The sequence below is a fragment of the Sceloporus occidentalis genome, unplaced genomic scaffold, assembly GCF_023333645.1.
Source record: "Sceloporus occidentalis isolate IW3139 unplaced genomic scaffold, rSceOcc1.0.p SCAF_3, whole genome shotgun sequence".
Classification (NCBI taxonomy): Eukaryota; Metazoa; Chordata; class Lepidosauria; order Squamata; family Phrynosomatidae; genus Sceloporus; species Sceloporus occidentalis.
This window is the reverse complement of record NW_028316983.1, coordinates 54,101,024-54,118,250: the sequence shown is the minus strand read 5'-3', so window position 1 is coordinate 54,118,250 and position 17,227 is coordinate 54,101,024. Positions and strand designations below refer to the sequence as shown.

The following is a 17,227-nucleotide window of genomic DNA, read 5'->3' as shown; positions in this document are numbered from 1 at the left end:
ATTAATGCTACCAAATGTGAGATCTACTACCACTGTAAATCAACACAAGCTCCCCGTAGAGATGCTGCCCTTGGAGAATCATAGCAATTCTTTGCAATGCTTAAATCCTTTGTATGATTCTCTCTATCATATCATCATCTTAATCATGGATTATGTGTGCGTCTTTTTCTTATTTTGATCAAAACTGTTCTTCTTTCCTAAAATGCTAAACACAGTGGGAGTAGTGATTCATTTTTTGTCAGAACACATTGCAGGTATATAAACACGCTAGAAAATATACTGGGGGTGATGAAGAAAATTTCTCATAAATCCTGACTCCTCTCCAATATATTTGAATGGGGTTTTGCTTTAGTTTGACCTCAATACAGAATACTAACATTCTCCACTTAAAAAACCAACAAAAGACAAACACTAAATGTGATATTATAACATCCTCCTGTGAGAGTTATATATGTCAGGGACACTTCTATGATTGCTTATCCATACATTTAGTTTGTAACATTTTCTAAATTTACTGAAATTTGCTGAAATTGAGATGAATGCTCATGTAGAAAATAAGCTAGGCCAAGATGTAGTTTCAGGCTGTGGCCAAACTCCTATATGGCACAACATACAGCATACTGCATTCTGTTAAAATAACACAATTTTAAACAGTATTAAAGGATTTTAAAAACAATAGTAGTAAGAACGTGTGTCCCATTAAAAGATTCTTCTGCACAACCAGCTGTGACCTAATGCCTGCATGTACAAAAGGGTCTTTAAGTGAAGAAGTGGACTGTGTATGTGAAGTGTCTCTCCTCCAGTGGAAGAGGAAGGCTCTCTCATGTGTCCTAACCAGACTGACCTGTGACAACTGTGGAACCAAGATAAGGTTTTCCCCTGGGGTTCTTAACCATATGGACAGCTCATATAGGGAGACACATTCTTTCATATAGTCAAGACCTAAGCCATATAAAGCTTTCTAGGTCACAAAATCATGTCCAGAATCAAACACATAGCGAATAAAGCTGTTTTAAGAGTGGAGTTTAGGTTTCCTGTAACAAAAGGATGGGAAACTGTGGCAGATCTGGGCTCCTCCAGGGGGTACTCCTGGAACGTTCCCCCCCTTTTTTTAATTTGGCCAGAAAAAGAGTGAAGTGGTCAAGAACCACAGAAACAGCCAGGATTATTCATTGTCCACTCCAGTATAAGAATGTTCAAACCAGGCCAATGTGACTTGCATTGCAAGCTGGGTATATTGTGAACAGTTATATGGCCACTTTTAAACAACAACAACTATAACAACAACACAGCAAAACTAAATTTCTCTCTGTTAGAACTGGGTTCATCCTGGAAACAGATCAAAAGACACCCTCTGCTAGCCTGCTCTTGATAAGACTTTGTCATTTCTCACTACTGCCTAGTCTCATCCTAATCAAATTTACTCCGAAATAAATTCCATTGATTTCAAAACCACATGAGAAATCGTTGCTATTTAGTAACTCCCAAAAACGAATAATGTACATTTTTGTAGAATGAGAATGTGCTCTTTTTAGAGGTGTCTTGCTACATCTGCTTTTTCATCCTTCCATCACTAGAAAACTGCTTGCCTTGGATAAAAACACGAATGTATGACATCCACAGACAAGTAGGAAATGAAAGATAGGACATTAATTGCCATGGTCAAGCTGATCTGAGATGGAAGTACTAATCCATTCCAGGCCAAAACCACAGGTGCCCTTTTACAATATGATGCTCTTGGAAGCACTATAGGGGGTTGATTACTGGGTTAAGTGGCCCTTTAACCAATATTAACCTAATTGCTAGCTGATAGATAGCATGACTAGAACATGGTAAATCATTACTGTCTTAGAATCCAGTCTGCTCACAGAACCCTTAAGAGAATCCTTTTATCTGGATTCATCTTGAAAAAAGCAGCTAACACTTGCTGTTATCTGCCCAGGATAAATGTTTTAATGATGTTAACAATCTTTGAAAGCTTGAGAGCTCTAATTAGAGTTGTGATTATAAAATCAAGGTTTCATACTATCATCAAAAGAGGATAATTTGAATAATCCCCCATCTCTTTTTCTAAAAATAAAATGAAACACTACAGTGCATAAAGTATAATGGCTGTGCAAACCTATTCATACTATACCTTGTGCCGGCATTAGTGCACGGCCTCAAGCTATTACTATAATAATAATATTACTTTGTTCTTCTATAGAATCTTTTATCCAAGGATCTCAAGGTATTTTACAACCACTAGGCCACCCACCGCACTCCAGGCAAGAACAATAGATAAATACAGCTATGCTCGGTTTTGAGTGGAGGCAGCTGAGGCACTTAGCAATTTAGTCATTTGCCTAAGGTGTGATAAAGCTAGGAGCAGAGTCTCCTACTGCAACCAATTGAATGGACTGCCCTCCCCAAATCAGAAATCACATGCTCTTTCCTTGTACTGTGAGTGTTTCTTATCCCTGTCAAATCCATTGTTTCCACCCACTCCACTGAAATATTAAGGCACTGTACCGGGGGGGGGGGGGGATACCCAAGCAGGATTTCCCCGCCCCTGCCAACTCTCATGTAATCACCAGCATTCAACAGTGATATTTTTCTTTAACATGGAATTGTTACAGCATGAAGTCCATTCTCTCTTGCTGCCTCAGAATAAGGTGGGAATGGGCTAGTTTAAAGTTGGAGGTGACAGCAACAGAATGGACTGTACCATTTCACACTGTAGGTAGACAATCACATATTTGAACTTTTCTTGCCTCTCCACGTTAAACAATATGACAAGTGTAAACAGAAAATAAGCATAGTAAGGAGAGGGTTAGGTTAGTTTAGCAATAGCATTTACATTTCTATATCATTTAATAGTGAACCCAGCACTCTCTAAGCTGCTTACAATCTGTAAATCAATTGCTTCCAACAAGCTGGGTAATCATTTTACTGATCTATGAAAGGATAGAAGGCTGAGTCAGCCTTGGAGTCATGGGATCGAATTCACAACATTGTGGCTGCAGTACTGACATTTAACAACTGTGCAAGCAGGGCTCCCCTAGAACAGTTCTAACAACTATTAGAACAATTCTCCCTGAGATATTTCCTCCTTGAGATGTTTCGTCCTGGAAAAATTCCTCTCGATATTTTTGTAATCTGAATATTAGACGGGAAACATTCCAAGATAAGGTACAGTGACCACCTTAATCCATTGGTTGTGTAGGCCAAAGCTAAGTCATTACAGGAGCTGAATATGTGAGCACTGTTGATCTGAACTGTGACTGAGTGAGATGGCTCTAACCATAAACCAGAAAAAATAATCATCTTGAGTATCATAATTCAAGGAAAAACCAAGCTGAGGAATCATAGAGTTGGAAGAGGCCTCAAAGGCCATCACATCCAAACCTCTAACATGCAGGAATACACAATTAAAGAACCCCCAAGAGATGGTCATCCAGCCTCTGTTTAAAAAGCTCCAAAGAAGGAGACTCTACCACACTCTGAGGGACTGTGTTCCACTGTCAAAAAGCTCTTACTGTCAGGTACTTCTTCCTAATGTTGAGGTGGAATTTCTTTTCCTGTAGTTTGAATCCACTGTTCCATGTCCTAGTCTTTGGAGCAGTAGAAAACAAGCTTGCTCTATATGACATCCCCTCAGATATTTAAATATGTCTGTCATAGCACTTATTAAGGCATAGTCTTGATGTGTTCACACAGTGTGTTCACACACACAGAGAAGGGCTTGGGCCTTTAATAAGAAAGAGCTTAAGAATGTCTAGTAGTTTGTAATTTGTATGTGTCAGGTTTTTTTTTTAAAAAAGCTACACTCCAAATAATGACCACAGATGACTTACATAACTTTAAAGGAGACAATGAAATAGTTCAAGATTTTCTATACTGTACCTTACCTCTGTCTAATCAGAATGGAGATTGCTGTCAAGAAATCAGAAGATTAGGACTTGTAAGGGCAGCTATGAAGGAACTAGATGAGATCCTGAAGTGTGAAGATATATAACTGAATACTAGAGTTAGGATTGTCTGTCATTGTAGTTCACATTTCTGTGTATAGTTGTGAAAGCTGAATAATGAAGAACATTGATAGGAGTAAAAATCAACTAATTTAAAATGTGATGCTAAGAGTTAAGAGAGAGTAGAGTTAAGAGGTAGAGTTAAGAAACAACGATTTCCAAGGAAGTAGCTCTCAAGAATGCTTTAGCAGTGTATTCTCACATGGGAAAAGATTCAATTACAGTAGATGGTTTCTGGGATCCTTTAAAACTCTCTAATTCTATAACTGTCACTTACATTGATCTGCTTCTGAAATGTTGGTGTATCTGCACAATCCTCAGAAAGAGGCAAGTACCGTTGATACCCAAGTTGATTTATGTTCTTTAACTCTGTAACACTGTGGGAGGAACATGCCAAATTCTGCACTATAATTTTTTTAAACTTTGCTTTTGGCAAAAGCAGCAAAAAGTTATTCCAGAATTATTTTACTGAACACATTTCCTCAGTATTCTATGATGGTCATTGGTATAGGCCAAGTATCCCTTATCCAGAATTCCAAATATTGAAATCCTCCAAAATCCAAAACTTTTTGAGCTATATTCATGTACTATATTTGCAAGGCTGGAGAGAGAGGTGCAAGTGGAGAGAGATGTGAAGAATTTCACAGAACTATTGCATATTGTAGTTTGTGCATTTCATTGTCATCCAACCCATGTTTCATCTAATACATTTCAGTGGAATACAGTCCAAGAAGCTAATGTTATAATAATGCTGTTAGTCTTTAAGCTCCCAAAATACTATCAGCCATTTCTTATTGTTGCAGACTTAACATGGCTACCCTTCTGGAAATATTTTTAGCTCAGGGGTGGTGGCAGTGGCAACTTAATGTATTCTTTCTTACCTAGTCTTACATGGGATTTAATGGCATGTCCCTCCTTTCGGCATATGAGCTCCCCCAACCCACCCTGAAAAATAGTAACTCAACAAAAACAAACAAATAAGCAGTCGACACAGGGACATGTGTCACTGGGGAAGGGTTGTTCGCCTGTCTTTGTTACATGCCTATTTTCTAATTTTCAGCTGACATTTTTCTTAGTGAAATAAATGAATTGACTCCAGCAGAGGCCTATTCGGATTAAACTGCTGTCACTGCCTCACACGCTTAACAAATGGCTGCCTGCATCCAGCTGCATGGTGGGGCGCATTCCAATTGGAGCAGGGAGGAGGCTGAGTATAAACTGCAAGGTGCACATCAGGAAAGTTGCTTAGCAAAGCAGGAGCCTAGACTTGAAGAGGAACAAAATGCTTAATAAAAGTTTTAAAGGGTTGCTTAATCCCCAAGATAAAAATCCAGCCCCTGAGTTCTTAGTTGGTACAAGCTTGCTTAAATCATTGAAGTGCTGCTGATTTATACTAGCTGAGAACCTGGCCTGACAGGTACAGGGTTTTCATTTGTGCAGCATTGTGGAACAGGAAAGAAGGAAATGACAAAGATATAGAGTCATGAAAGTTATTGTGCTAGAAGGTAACTCCAGAAGCCATCTTGGCATTGAGACAGGATTAATTAAGCACAAACTATTAACAGCACATATATACTTTTTTCTCAAGAGTGAGACATTTAGGTCACAGTGGCCCTAAGAAAAGTAGAATGATTTTGCATTAGAATGTCCCCAGGAATCTAGTTATACACTGAGAAAGTGTATGTGGGATCATTCCATCTCACAATGCCTGTGGAGGAAAGATGGTATGAAAGCCTCTCATTCTCTAACAAATGAACTCTCATTCCCTAACAAAATGGATATGATATCTTCTATTCTTTAGAAACAAGAGCATTCTAGTGGAAAACTAGGGCAATATAGGTCTTGAGGCAGTTGATGCAAGGGCAACATATTTCTGTTCAACATGGTTTGTCAAAGAGAATAACAGCCTACCATATTGTATCAAATTATAGCTGCCATAATCTCTCATCATTGGCCAGGATGATGGCGTCTGAAGTGGCATTCCGTTAGTGGCATATGCAAGTGTGCAAGTGTGAGTCCACCTTATACGTGTGTGTGTGTGTGTGTGTGTGTGTATTGTGGAGATTGGAATTCCTTCCTTCCTGCTACAATAGGCCACTTCCCACTACCATTCAATGCCTGGTGGATGGTGTGGGGGTGGAGAATCTTCTATGTTCTCATAGTGAGATGCAAAATGTGATCATTTGGTAAGAACCTTTAAGGACCACAGTGGACCCCAGCAGATGATGTAATTATTGCATGTCATGTCATGTGCATCTCTGCCTTTCCTCCACTCTCCACCAATCAATGGCATCACTAGAGTTGGTGTCACCCCCAGTGCTGTAACTCATGTTGTCACCCTCAGGCAGGCAGCCAACGTAAGGGAGAAAACATAGGGAAAGAGGAGGGGATGGTAGAAGGATAAGTGGCAGCAGGCAGGGAGGGATGCTCATTGAAGTCCCCCACATCCCCACTGCCTTGTTGTCCTCTCAGTCCTGCCCAAGATGCCTGTCATCAGCCAGGGAGCCTCTGTTGTCTGCTGCTACTTATGTTGGGCGTGTTATACTGTGACCACATGGCAGCCCCCTTCCAGGCCTGCTGGCTAGACAGGAAAGGGAGACGAGAGTGGCAGGAAGGGAAGAAGTAATTGGCTGCCACTGTCTCATGCCCCCACCAGCCCATCTCTCCCCATCCTTGCTGCCAACTGCCTCCCCCCTCACTATGTGCAGCAGCCAGCTAGCCAACAGCATGTGCCCCTGCTGTGTTCACTTCTCTGCCTCCTCCTCTACCTCGTGCTTTGCCACTGCATTGCACCTTCTTAGCCAAGGTCAAGAGAGACCAAGCCAGCAGAGAAGCATTAACTGGAAGCAGCAAAGGTGAGCTTTTGCTGTCTCCCAGCAGCCCCTTCCCACACCCCATCCTTGGTTGCCCTAGGCTTGCTGTCACCTCCTGTGCTTCATGATTCTCCACAGCCTTGGGTTCTCTTATTTGAGCTTGAGAGTTTCTAAGGCAGTAGAGAAGCCTAAATTGGACGTGAGCTGCTGCTGCTACCCTTCTAGATCTGACAGGGCTGCTGGTCTAGCGTGAAAGGAAGGTGATGATGATAGAATGGGAAGGAATTCATGGCTGCCACTGCTACCGCCTCCAGCACCTCCTTTTACCAGCCTGGTCAACAGCCCTGCCAGACCCTGAAGGAGCTGATGGGTGGCAGCAGCAGCACCCCACCCCTCCAGCAGTCACATTAGACAGAGGGCAGAGGCACCCTGGGTGATGAAGGGGGTGTTGGTGTGTGTGTCTTGGACTGCAAGCAACCACTCCACTAGCAGTTCACCCCACACTGAAGTGTCACCCAGTGCCTTCTTAACCCCTCACACTCCCTAGTGATGCCCCTGCCACCAGTTATTGAATAGTCATGGGGGTTGCAGGGGGCAGTGGCAAATCTAGCTATAGCTAATTCTACAATGTTGCATCACAGAGGATTCAGGCCTATGGGTGTTGTGGTCCAAGAGATCTGACAGGCACTAGATTTCTTGTTCCTGCACCTGGGGGACCGTGGAGATCTTGGATTCAAATGAAAGTTTTAGAGGGGAAAAATAAATAAATATGGCAAGCTCAACATTAGGAATAAAAGTTCTAAATCAGTCATCCTCAAACATTTGTCTTCCAGATGTTTTTGATTTAAACTTCAACTCTCTGAAGTCCAGGCTAGCAGATCAGGAATTCTGGGAGGTGAAGTCCCAAATATCCAGAAAACTAACATTTGAGAACAGTCTAAATCAAGGTGGGAAAACCTTTATTTATTTATTTATTTATTTATTTATTTATTTATTGGATTTATATCCCACTTTTATCTCAAACTGGACTGGGATTCATGTGGCCCTGTGACATACCTAAAGCCTGCCTGGAGTCTCCCCAAAACCCTAGACCGCTTCTAATTTTTTTATAAGATCTGTCCTTTTCAGCCCTCAAACATCCCCAGAAATCCTAAAACTCCTAAAAAATGGCCCCACTGCTCTCAAATCCTGGAAAACTGAGGGAAAACAGACATTTTTCAGCCAAACCCAGAACCAGAATTTTTTTGTGGGTTTTTCGGGCTATGTGGCCATGTTTTATAGAACATGGCCACATAGCCCAAAAAACCCACAAAAAACTATGGATGCTGCCCATGAAAGCCTTTGACTTCACACTAGAACCAGAAGTGAGGCCATGCCATTTTCAGCCATGTTATGGCCTGCAAAGAGGTCCTGAAAGTGGGAATAGCCCCTGCAATCTTCACAGCTGTCTAACCTGATCTATATGATTCTATCTAATATTGCATTAACAATATAATACAGAGACATTATTAGAGTAGCAGTAAAGATAAGGCATTTACCTTTCAGTTTCCTCACATTTTCATGTATTAGAGACACTTCAAGTTGAAACAACAAGTGCATGAGTAGATCACCACCAATGCTCAGTGCAATGCTATCAGTTGTCAGCTAGATCCCATTACAACAAACAATGGGGATTACTAAAAATAGCAGATCCTACCAGTACAAAGATTCTGAATTACTATCTTTCTCCAAGGCAAAGTTGGGCAAAGTACAGTCCTGGGGCCACATGCATTTGTGTGACATGTGACCACTCTAGAATCCAAATGTTGGCCTAGCTGAATTTCCTCTCCTGGAAGTCTCCAGGAATTGCATTTCACTGTGTTGCAGAATATGCTGTTAATGCCTGTGCTGTTTAACGTTTTGATAGACCTCTTATGCATAAGTAGCACCCCCCCCCCAAATTTTTGACGTTTTGAGCAATCTGTACAACCCTCTTCTGATTGTCCCAGGAACAGAAAATTGGCCTGCAGAGCCTACCCCTGCAATAGCAATAGCAATAGCATTTACATTTCTATTCCTCTTAATAGTGAAACCAGCAACCTCTGAGTGGCTTACAATCTGTAAGCCAATTCCCCAACAAGCTAGGTACTAGTTTTGCCAGCCTATGAAAGGATGGAAGACTGAGTCAACCTTGGGCCCTCTGGGTTTGAACTCACAACGCTGTGGCTGCAGTACTGGCATTTTAATAATAATAATAATAATAATTTTTTTATTTATAGACTGCTTTTCCACATTGATCAAAGTGGTGTACATAACTTGAGAATACAACAATAAAGTCCACCAGGACTCTACCTGAACACAATACAATAATCCTTAATAAAAGTCCATATTTTTACACTAAACTGAAATGCATATTGCTGTTTGTAAAAACAATGAATTAACTAGAATCATAGAATCGTAGAGTTGGAAGAGACCACAAGGGCCATCCAGTCCACCCCCTGCCATGCAGGAACTCTCAATCAAAGCATCCCTGACAGATGGCCATCCAGCCTCTGCTTAAAGACCTCCAAAGAAGGAGACTCCACCACACTCCGAGGAAGGAGTGTGTTCCACTGTCGAACAGCCCTTACTGTCAGGAAGTTCCTCCTAACGTTGAGGCAGAATCTCTTTTCCTGCAGCTTGCATCCATTGCTCCGGGTCCTGTTCTCTAGAGCAGCAGAAAACAAGCTTGGTCCCTCCTCAATATGACATCCCTTCAAATGTTTAAATAGAGCTATATCACCTCTTAACCTTCTTTTCTCCAGGCTAAACATCCCCAGCTCTCTAAGACGTTCCTCATAGGACAAGGTTTCCAGGCCCTTCACCATTTTAGTCGCCCTCCTTTGGACACGCTCCAGTTTCTCAATGTCCTTTTTGAATTATGGTGCCCAGAACTGGACACAATATTCCAGGTGGGGCCTGACCAAAGCAGAATAGAGTGGCACTATTACATCTCTTGATCTAGACACTATACTTTTATTGATGTGGCCTAAAATTGCATTGGCCTTTTTAGCTGCCACATCACACTATTGACTCATGTTCAACTTGTGGTCTACTTGGACTCCCAGATCCCTTTCACACGTAGTCTCCTTCAGCTAGGTTTCCCCCATCCTATATCTGTGCATTTCATTTTTCTGCCCTTAGTGTAGTACCTTACGTTTCTCCGTGCTGAATTTCATTTTGTTAGCTTTGGCCCAGTTTTCTAGTCTAATCAGGTCATTTTTAACTTTAATCCTGTCCTCTGGGGTATTAGCTATTCCTCCTAATTTGCTGTCATCTGCAAATTTGATGAGTGTGCCCCCAATTCTGTCATCCATAAAGATGTTGAATAGCAATGGGCCCAGGACTGACCCCTGTGGGACCCGACTGGTCACTTCTCTCCAGGATGAAAAGGAGCCATTGTTGAGCACTGGCTTGGGTCAGTCAACCAATTACAAATCCATGTAACAGTTACCTTGTCTAACCCACATTTTACAAGCTTGTTTGCAAGAATTTCATGGGAAAACTTGTCAAAAGCCTTACTGAAATCAAGATATACTATATCCACAGCATTCCCTTCATCTACCAAGCTGGTAATTTTATCAAAGAAAGAGATAAGATTTGTCTGGCATGACTTCTTTCTCTGAAACCCATGTTGACATTTTGTGATTATGGCATTGCTTTATAGATGTTCACAGACTCTCTGTTTAATGATCTGCTCCAAAATCTTTCCTGGTACTGATGTCAGACTAACTGGACAATAATTGTTGGGATCCTCTTTTTTCCCCTTTTTGAAGATGGGGACAATGTTTGCCCTCCTCCAGTTTGCTGGGACTTCTCCTGTTCTCCAGGAGTTTTCAAAGATTATTGCCAATGGCTCCGATATTACATCTGCCAGTTCTTTTAATATCCTTGGATGTAGTTCATCTGGTCCTGGAGACTTACATTCATTTAGATAAACAAGGTATTCCTGTACTATCTCCTTACTTATTCTGTGCTGAAATTACCCTATTCTGTACTTTGCTCCATTATCCTCAGGTTGAGCACCCTTTTCCTTTTCTGAGAAGACTGAGGCAAAGAAAGTGTTGAGTAATTCTGCCTTTTCTCTGTCCCCCGGCGTTCCACTGTGCAGAAAAATAGTGTTCTGGGCTCCATCGGGTTCCCACCACGCTCCGTGCACGGCCCCGCGCGTGCACGTTAGAATGCACCGGGGAATGGTTTAACTTTGGTGCAATAAACTTATGACTATGCCTGGCTTCTCCTTTCCACTGTATGATAAACTCCAGGAGAACATGGTCACTTCCACCTAATGATCCCACCACTTGCACCCCATTAACCAAGTCATCCTTGTTGGTTAGGATCAGATCTAAAATAGCTGACCTCCTTGTTGCCTCTTCCACCTTTTGGACAATGAAATTGTTTTCCAGGCAAGTGAGGAATTTGCGAGACCTTGAGGATTTTGCTGAGCTTGAATTCCAGGAAATATCAGTTGAAGTCACCCATCACTACTACATCTCTCCTTTCTGAGTGTGTAGTCATCTGTTCTAGAAAGGAATCATCCAATTCCTCCATCTGACTGGGGGGTCGGTAGTAGACTCCCACCATAACATCCTTGTTGTTTCCCTCACCTTTAATTTTTATCCAGATGCTCTTCACCTGGCTTCCAGTATTGATGTCCTGGATCTCTTCACTGCTGTAAATATCTCTGACATATACTCTAATTGATGCTAATATCCAAAAATGTTAACATATGTAGGAGGGTTACACTGGATCCTACATTGATTACAGTTCTAAAGATGTGGATATTATAGTATGCAGGCTTTTTTGCACTAATTGTTCAAGCAGTGTCACAGCATTTATACTGAATGTTGTAAATGGTGTTTATTCTTTGGTGAAGCCACAGAAACTTACTGCTCAGCAATTATGTACTGGTCCTCCAGTGGAGTGCATTCCACCCCAGCCACCTGCACATTATGGGCTATCTCAGAGAAATCCAGTCCCAGGTTAATTCCACGAATTGTCACACGTGTTCCTCCTTCTGGTGGGCCTGAGACAGTTAAGATCTGGGGAGGGAAAGAAAAACATATTGTTCATCAAAAAAAGAAAGTAAGAAAGAAAAGAATGGACAATTCTTCCTAGCAAGGCAGGTATTGTTTGATCAGAAGAAACCACAGGTTTCAATTTGTCTCTATTGTAAATATAGTTTCAATTACTTTGGGAAATAATTAAATAAGTCAATTGGCCCATCTAGAAAATGAGAATGACATTTTTGTTCTTAAGGACTGTGTGTGAATAACCACAATGGAAAACTAGGACAATGCAGGACTTTACAGCAGAAACTGGTAAAGTATGGTACTCTAGATGTTGTTGAGTTGCAGCTTTCATTACCCCTGGCTATCATAGCCAATAATGAAGAATGCTAGGAACTTCAGACTAATAACATGTTTGGCCACCTCACTCTAAAGGCAGATGAGGCAAAGACACGTTCAAAATGTAGCTCCGGCCCATGTGTCTTGATGAAATAAGAAATCCAAATTCAATTATGGCTTTTCAAGCTGGGTTGTTATATACAGTGTTGCAGTGACAGATTTTGAAATCCAGGAGTACACACACAAATACACATTAGAGAGAGAGAGAGAGAGAGAGAGAGAGAGAGAGAGAGAGAGAGAGAGAGTCATCTCCAAGAGAGCAGCAGTATATAGCATAATATCCAATTCATTGGGATTAGTGTGATTTAGTTACATGAGAATAATCTCTCTAAGTCAGTAGTGCTTACTTCTTTTAAACAATGCCAAACATTCAGAATCTATGCTTGTCCTGCTCCTGATAATTTTGATCTGGTATACTAAAAAGATGGGAGGAGGAGGTCCAGTGATTATGCAGTAGCTGGGCTTGTGCTGATCAAAAACAATTAATCCTGCACTCCCATGACACTTATAGAAAGCAATATAATGAAAGAAGAATTGTATTAGTTACCTACAGCATATATGAATATATGCGCAAAACAAAACAGAAAACCAGGGAAAAAGTACAGCTACTATGAGAAGCACAGGGAACCTGTGTCTAAATATAATGAAGATCCAGAGTAACAGATAATTTTTTAAAAATGCTTTTTCAGGCATTTTACCTCTGGTGCAGAATGTGCCAGCTGTCATTCAGACTGCTCACACCACAATTGAGGATTGAGATATGTGTAGTCCAAACATGATGTTGTCAGAACATGTGGGGAGAACAGGACTTTTGGCCCATGCAGACAAGGCCTTGTATCTCTAGTACCACAGGTTAGCCTCCAAGTATAGGGTGCAGTGCATTTTCCCTTTACAGTCTACTCCTTCTGTTCTGTCACAATTATTGGACCATTTTAAATTTGCATTTGCATAAACTGAATTGTTCTGAGGGAATGATGCTTTGTGTGTGTGTATGTGTCTCTGTGTGTATGTGCAGATGCACTTATCTTTAATCTGCCCAGAGCATCAAGCATTTGTAATGAATGCATGTTGACTTGTGCATTAATATGGAAGAGTGCTGTGGTATAATCAGGAACGAACACACACACACAGTCTACTATCTAAATTTCAACAGAAGAGGAGACAATATGAAGTAAAGAAATGGAAGAAAAGGGTAGGCAGGGACTTTCCATGTGTCCTCATACAGATGTGATGGCAGAAGCTTAAGGATTAACTTGCTATTTTGTTGCACTTTCTATCTTGATATTAATCTGACCTCACTGCAATTGATCATCACTTCAATATGGGTTTAACCACAGTACTCCAACAGCTGTGCCAAATGCCACCTGCTTCTTGGGCAGATGTCACAGACCAGATGTGAGCTAAATTCATACCAATGTGAGATTAATGCACAACATATTGTTCAGAAGCATTTCCAACAATTCCATCACCTTTCATAGTCTACACTCAACCCCATATTGTATTTCATTTGGCAATTTGCACATGTGTTCTAAGCACTGGGAAGTAAATAATGGAGTCCAGCTCTAGGCTGCATCATTTTCTGTAATCACTACCAGCCCAGCATGTTTGTTTCACCTTCTCAGCTGCTGAATCATGCCCTGACAACTGAATAGTTGTGGGAGGCTGATCCTGTGCTTATTCCAGTGGAACACAAGAAATCTAGTGGGAGGCTGCAGCTGGTTGTTAGTAGCAGAAACTTCTACTGGGAGACTACTTCTTTTTTATAGACTTTATAATAGCTAGTAACCTTAAAAGGTTTAACAGTTACTTTGGAGAACTTCATTAAGCTCCACTTTGGACAAGCTTTGAATGTTAAATACCACATTTTATTAGGGAGCAAGGCATTTGCACCTCCTTAAATGTCTTTTTGAAATACTAAAAGGTGGGAGTTTATTTCATAAGCTGCCTATTTATAGTATGCCTCTGTCATAACTGCTTCAGCTCCCAGTCTACGAAAAGGTATTCTCTCAACCACCATCTTCAAGTGGAATATTCAGTAATTCATTACAAACTTTATAACTGATGGGCACCAGTCAGGAAAACATATGGTATCAATTTCTGGCTTCTGTTAGTGGTTTGCAGTACTAGATGGTAAACCCCTTGTTCATTAAATGTGTCTTTAAAATGTAGGGGCAATTCCCAGAACCATTTCAACAGCTGTTTTCTCATGTTTTGGGCCATAGTAAGTCATTATGTTGGCACAGCATGCTCTGACGCATCACTATTCTAGCTTCTCATGGTTTGGAAATATTTCGTAATATGACACAAGTTGCAATCTTGTCTGTTGGAGCAAGACAACCTCGAAAAGTGTCATTTCATTTAAAAAAACACAAAACAATGGTTGGTAGATGGATGCCTGTAATGCATTGTACATTGGGCTACCTCCCTACCAAGTCCAGAAATGTCAGTTAGTTCCAAACATGGCGGCCAGATTGGCCACTTCTAGGAGTGATCATATCACATCAATATAAAAGTCACCCCACTGGCAGCGAATTAGTTTTGGGGCAAAGTATAAAATGTTATTATTTTTCAGGCCTGACATGATTTGGGTTCAGGTTAACAACAGGATTGGCTTCTCCTGTTTAATTTACCTCATTTACTCAGGTCCTGTGGAGAAATCTACTCAAGTTCAAAGTAGGCTGACTGTTACATATAGGATATTTTCTTTGGCCACCCCCAGATTATAGAATGACCTGCTGGAAGAGTTTTGTTAGCTGGAGATCTTGTCTGCATTAAAAAAAAAAAAAAGCCCCGTAAAGACCAGTCTCTTTCAGCAGGAGTATGCAAATTATTTCTAAATTGATGGATTTCAACAATGAACAGTTTACTCTTGTAACTGATCTTATGTTTTATGTTATTTGTTGTTTCTTGCTTCAATCCATACGAGAACTGGATAAGAAATAATAATAATAATAATAATAATAATAATAATAATAATAATAATGGCAAAAGGAATAAAATTAACCGTTCCTACCCTTGCTTTGGACATTTCTGTGCAACACATAATATGGGGTAGTGGGGGCAATAAATGTCTGGTAGAACACACTTTCATAATCTTAGATTATACTCAAGCAAACTATAATCTTTTTATTTCAAATGATGTCCTCTAATTCAGCTTAAGAATAGAAAGTAAGAAATTATTTGCAAGAAAATGATCCACCAATGTTTTGACTTTGGTGTCTATTGTTATTAATTTTGATTCCATTTTCCTTGTTAGGTTCCATTTTTTGTTTTCCAATTCAAATTTGTTCCTCACATGTGTGGGACCCCCGCTCACTGATTACATGCAGAGCAAACTTCTCTTACTACTAAGAAACCATACCCCATTCCACACACTAGAAATTAGGTGAGAGTGTACCTGAAGTGTTCACAAGGTAGGACTTTAAGTTTGAAATTCAGGTCCCAATGCTACAAAATGGGCAGGGAGGACATAAAATGCAACAGTGTTGGCTTACCCACATTTTGAAATAAGCAAAGTAATACCTATTACCATCTAAAGAAGGTCATTAAGACCATTAAGTCCAGAGTCTAAAATTATCTAACCGTACCAATGAAGGATTCATCATGCCCTCTTAAATGTCAGCATTTTTCTCTCTTAGCCTCTGACTCTTTGCCTAAACTTATGTCACATATAACTAAATGAAAAACTGCTTCCTCTGTGTCCTTCCTCTCTACTTCCACCTCAGACTCTGAAAGAAGAGATTCTTCTAGACAGTCTCAATGCCTTCTTGTAATGTAAGCCTTCCTTAGCCCGAAAAACCCACAAAAAACCTTCCTTATCAGTTTCCTCCTTTCATTCTTTCCTTTTTTGTTGTACTTCTTAATTTTTCTCACTTCACTTCTGCATCTGTTTATTCTGTAACTCTAAAGCCATGGTATTTGAATTAGAGGAAATAGTTAACCATACTGGTACCATTAACTCCGGTATTAAGATCTCTCCACTGGCTGCCTATCAGCTTCCAGGCTCAATACAAAGTGTTGGTTATTACCTATAAAGCCCTACATGGCTTGGGCCCGTGTTACTTGAGGGAACGCCTCTCCCCATACAATACGCCTTGATCATTGTGGAAAGGCGGTATATAAATAAAGTTATTATTATTATTATTATATTATTATTATTGGAGGATGGCATTGTTCTCTAAAGGCACTTACTTTGTTCTCTTGCCTTAACCTCAATTCCCAGCTTTCACCATGCTCTCAGCTCCTGGACTAAAAGCTTTAATCTATTCACTGTGTAGCGTCTGTTACACTCTGCTTTCTGAAACTCACACTCTGTAGTGTGTCTTGTATCATTTCCCTTTGCAAAGCATCATGTGTCTAAAAAAGACATGATACGAAAATCAAACTGCATTATATTATACTAAACACTGTTGAAGGTCTGCTTCTGCTAATGTTTACAAGTCACCCATATACAACGGTTCACAATTCTTGACAGTTATTTCCCTTACAATTGTATATTATTTTTAAAAATGCATTTGCTGCAGCATTTGCATTGACAAGCTGAGGCACTTTGCCCCTCCCAGTAAAACCCACTGCTTGCCATTTTATATTTTTGCCATGCTGATAACATTTCTTACCTAACTTGAGTCAATGAAAGCTGACTACAATGTCAAACAAGGCAATCTTGCCTCTTTATTTTCCAAATGTTCTGACCTGGAAAATACCCAAACCAGACTTCCAATTCGACCTAGATTTTAGTGGCCACTAATTGAACAGTTTTGAAGGAACTGTGTCACAAAGCCGCCGCAGGGTCAGAACAGATGCATTCAATTAATTACAGCTGGGAAAATTCAGTTATAATCACACAAGGCAGCAAAGACTGAAAAGATCCAGTTATCTGGGCCCCTATAAATAGAACTGGACTGGGCCAAAACCACCTATCATGTTAATGGAGTCTAAAACAGTACCTTACAAAAAAAGCATCCACCTTTTACATTGA

The 17,227-nt window shown here is 40.5% G+C and overlaps 1 protein-coding gene across 2 annotated transcripts in view; it reads right to left on the bottom strand.

The window, feature by feature from the left end:
• The window catches only part of PLXNA2 (plexin A2), a 586,503-nt gene that overhangs the window by 151,983 nt on the left and 417,293 nt on the right, over positions 1 to 17,227 (bottom strand). For both annotated transcript variants that reach the window (XM_089514441.1, XM_089514442.1), the window contains one exon: positions 11,732 to 11,883. In XM_089514441.1, the coding sequence (XP_089370567.1) occupies positions 11,732 to 11,883 (152 nt within the window). The remainder of the gene's footprint in view (positions 1 to 11,731; positions 11,884 to 17,227) is intronic.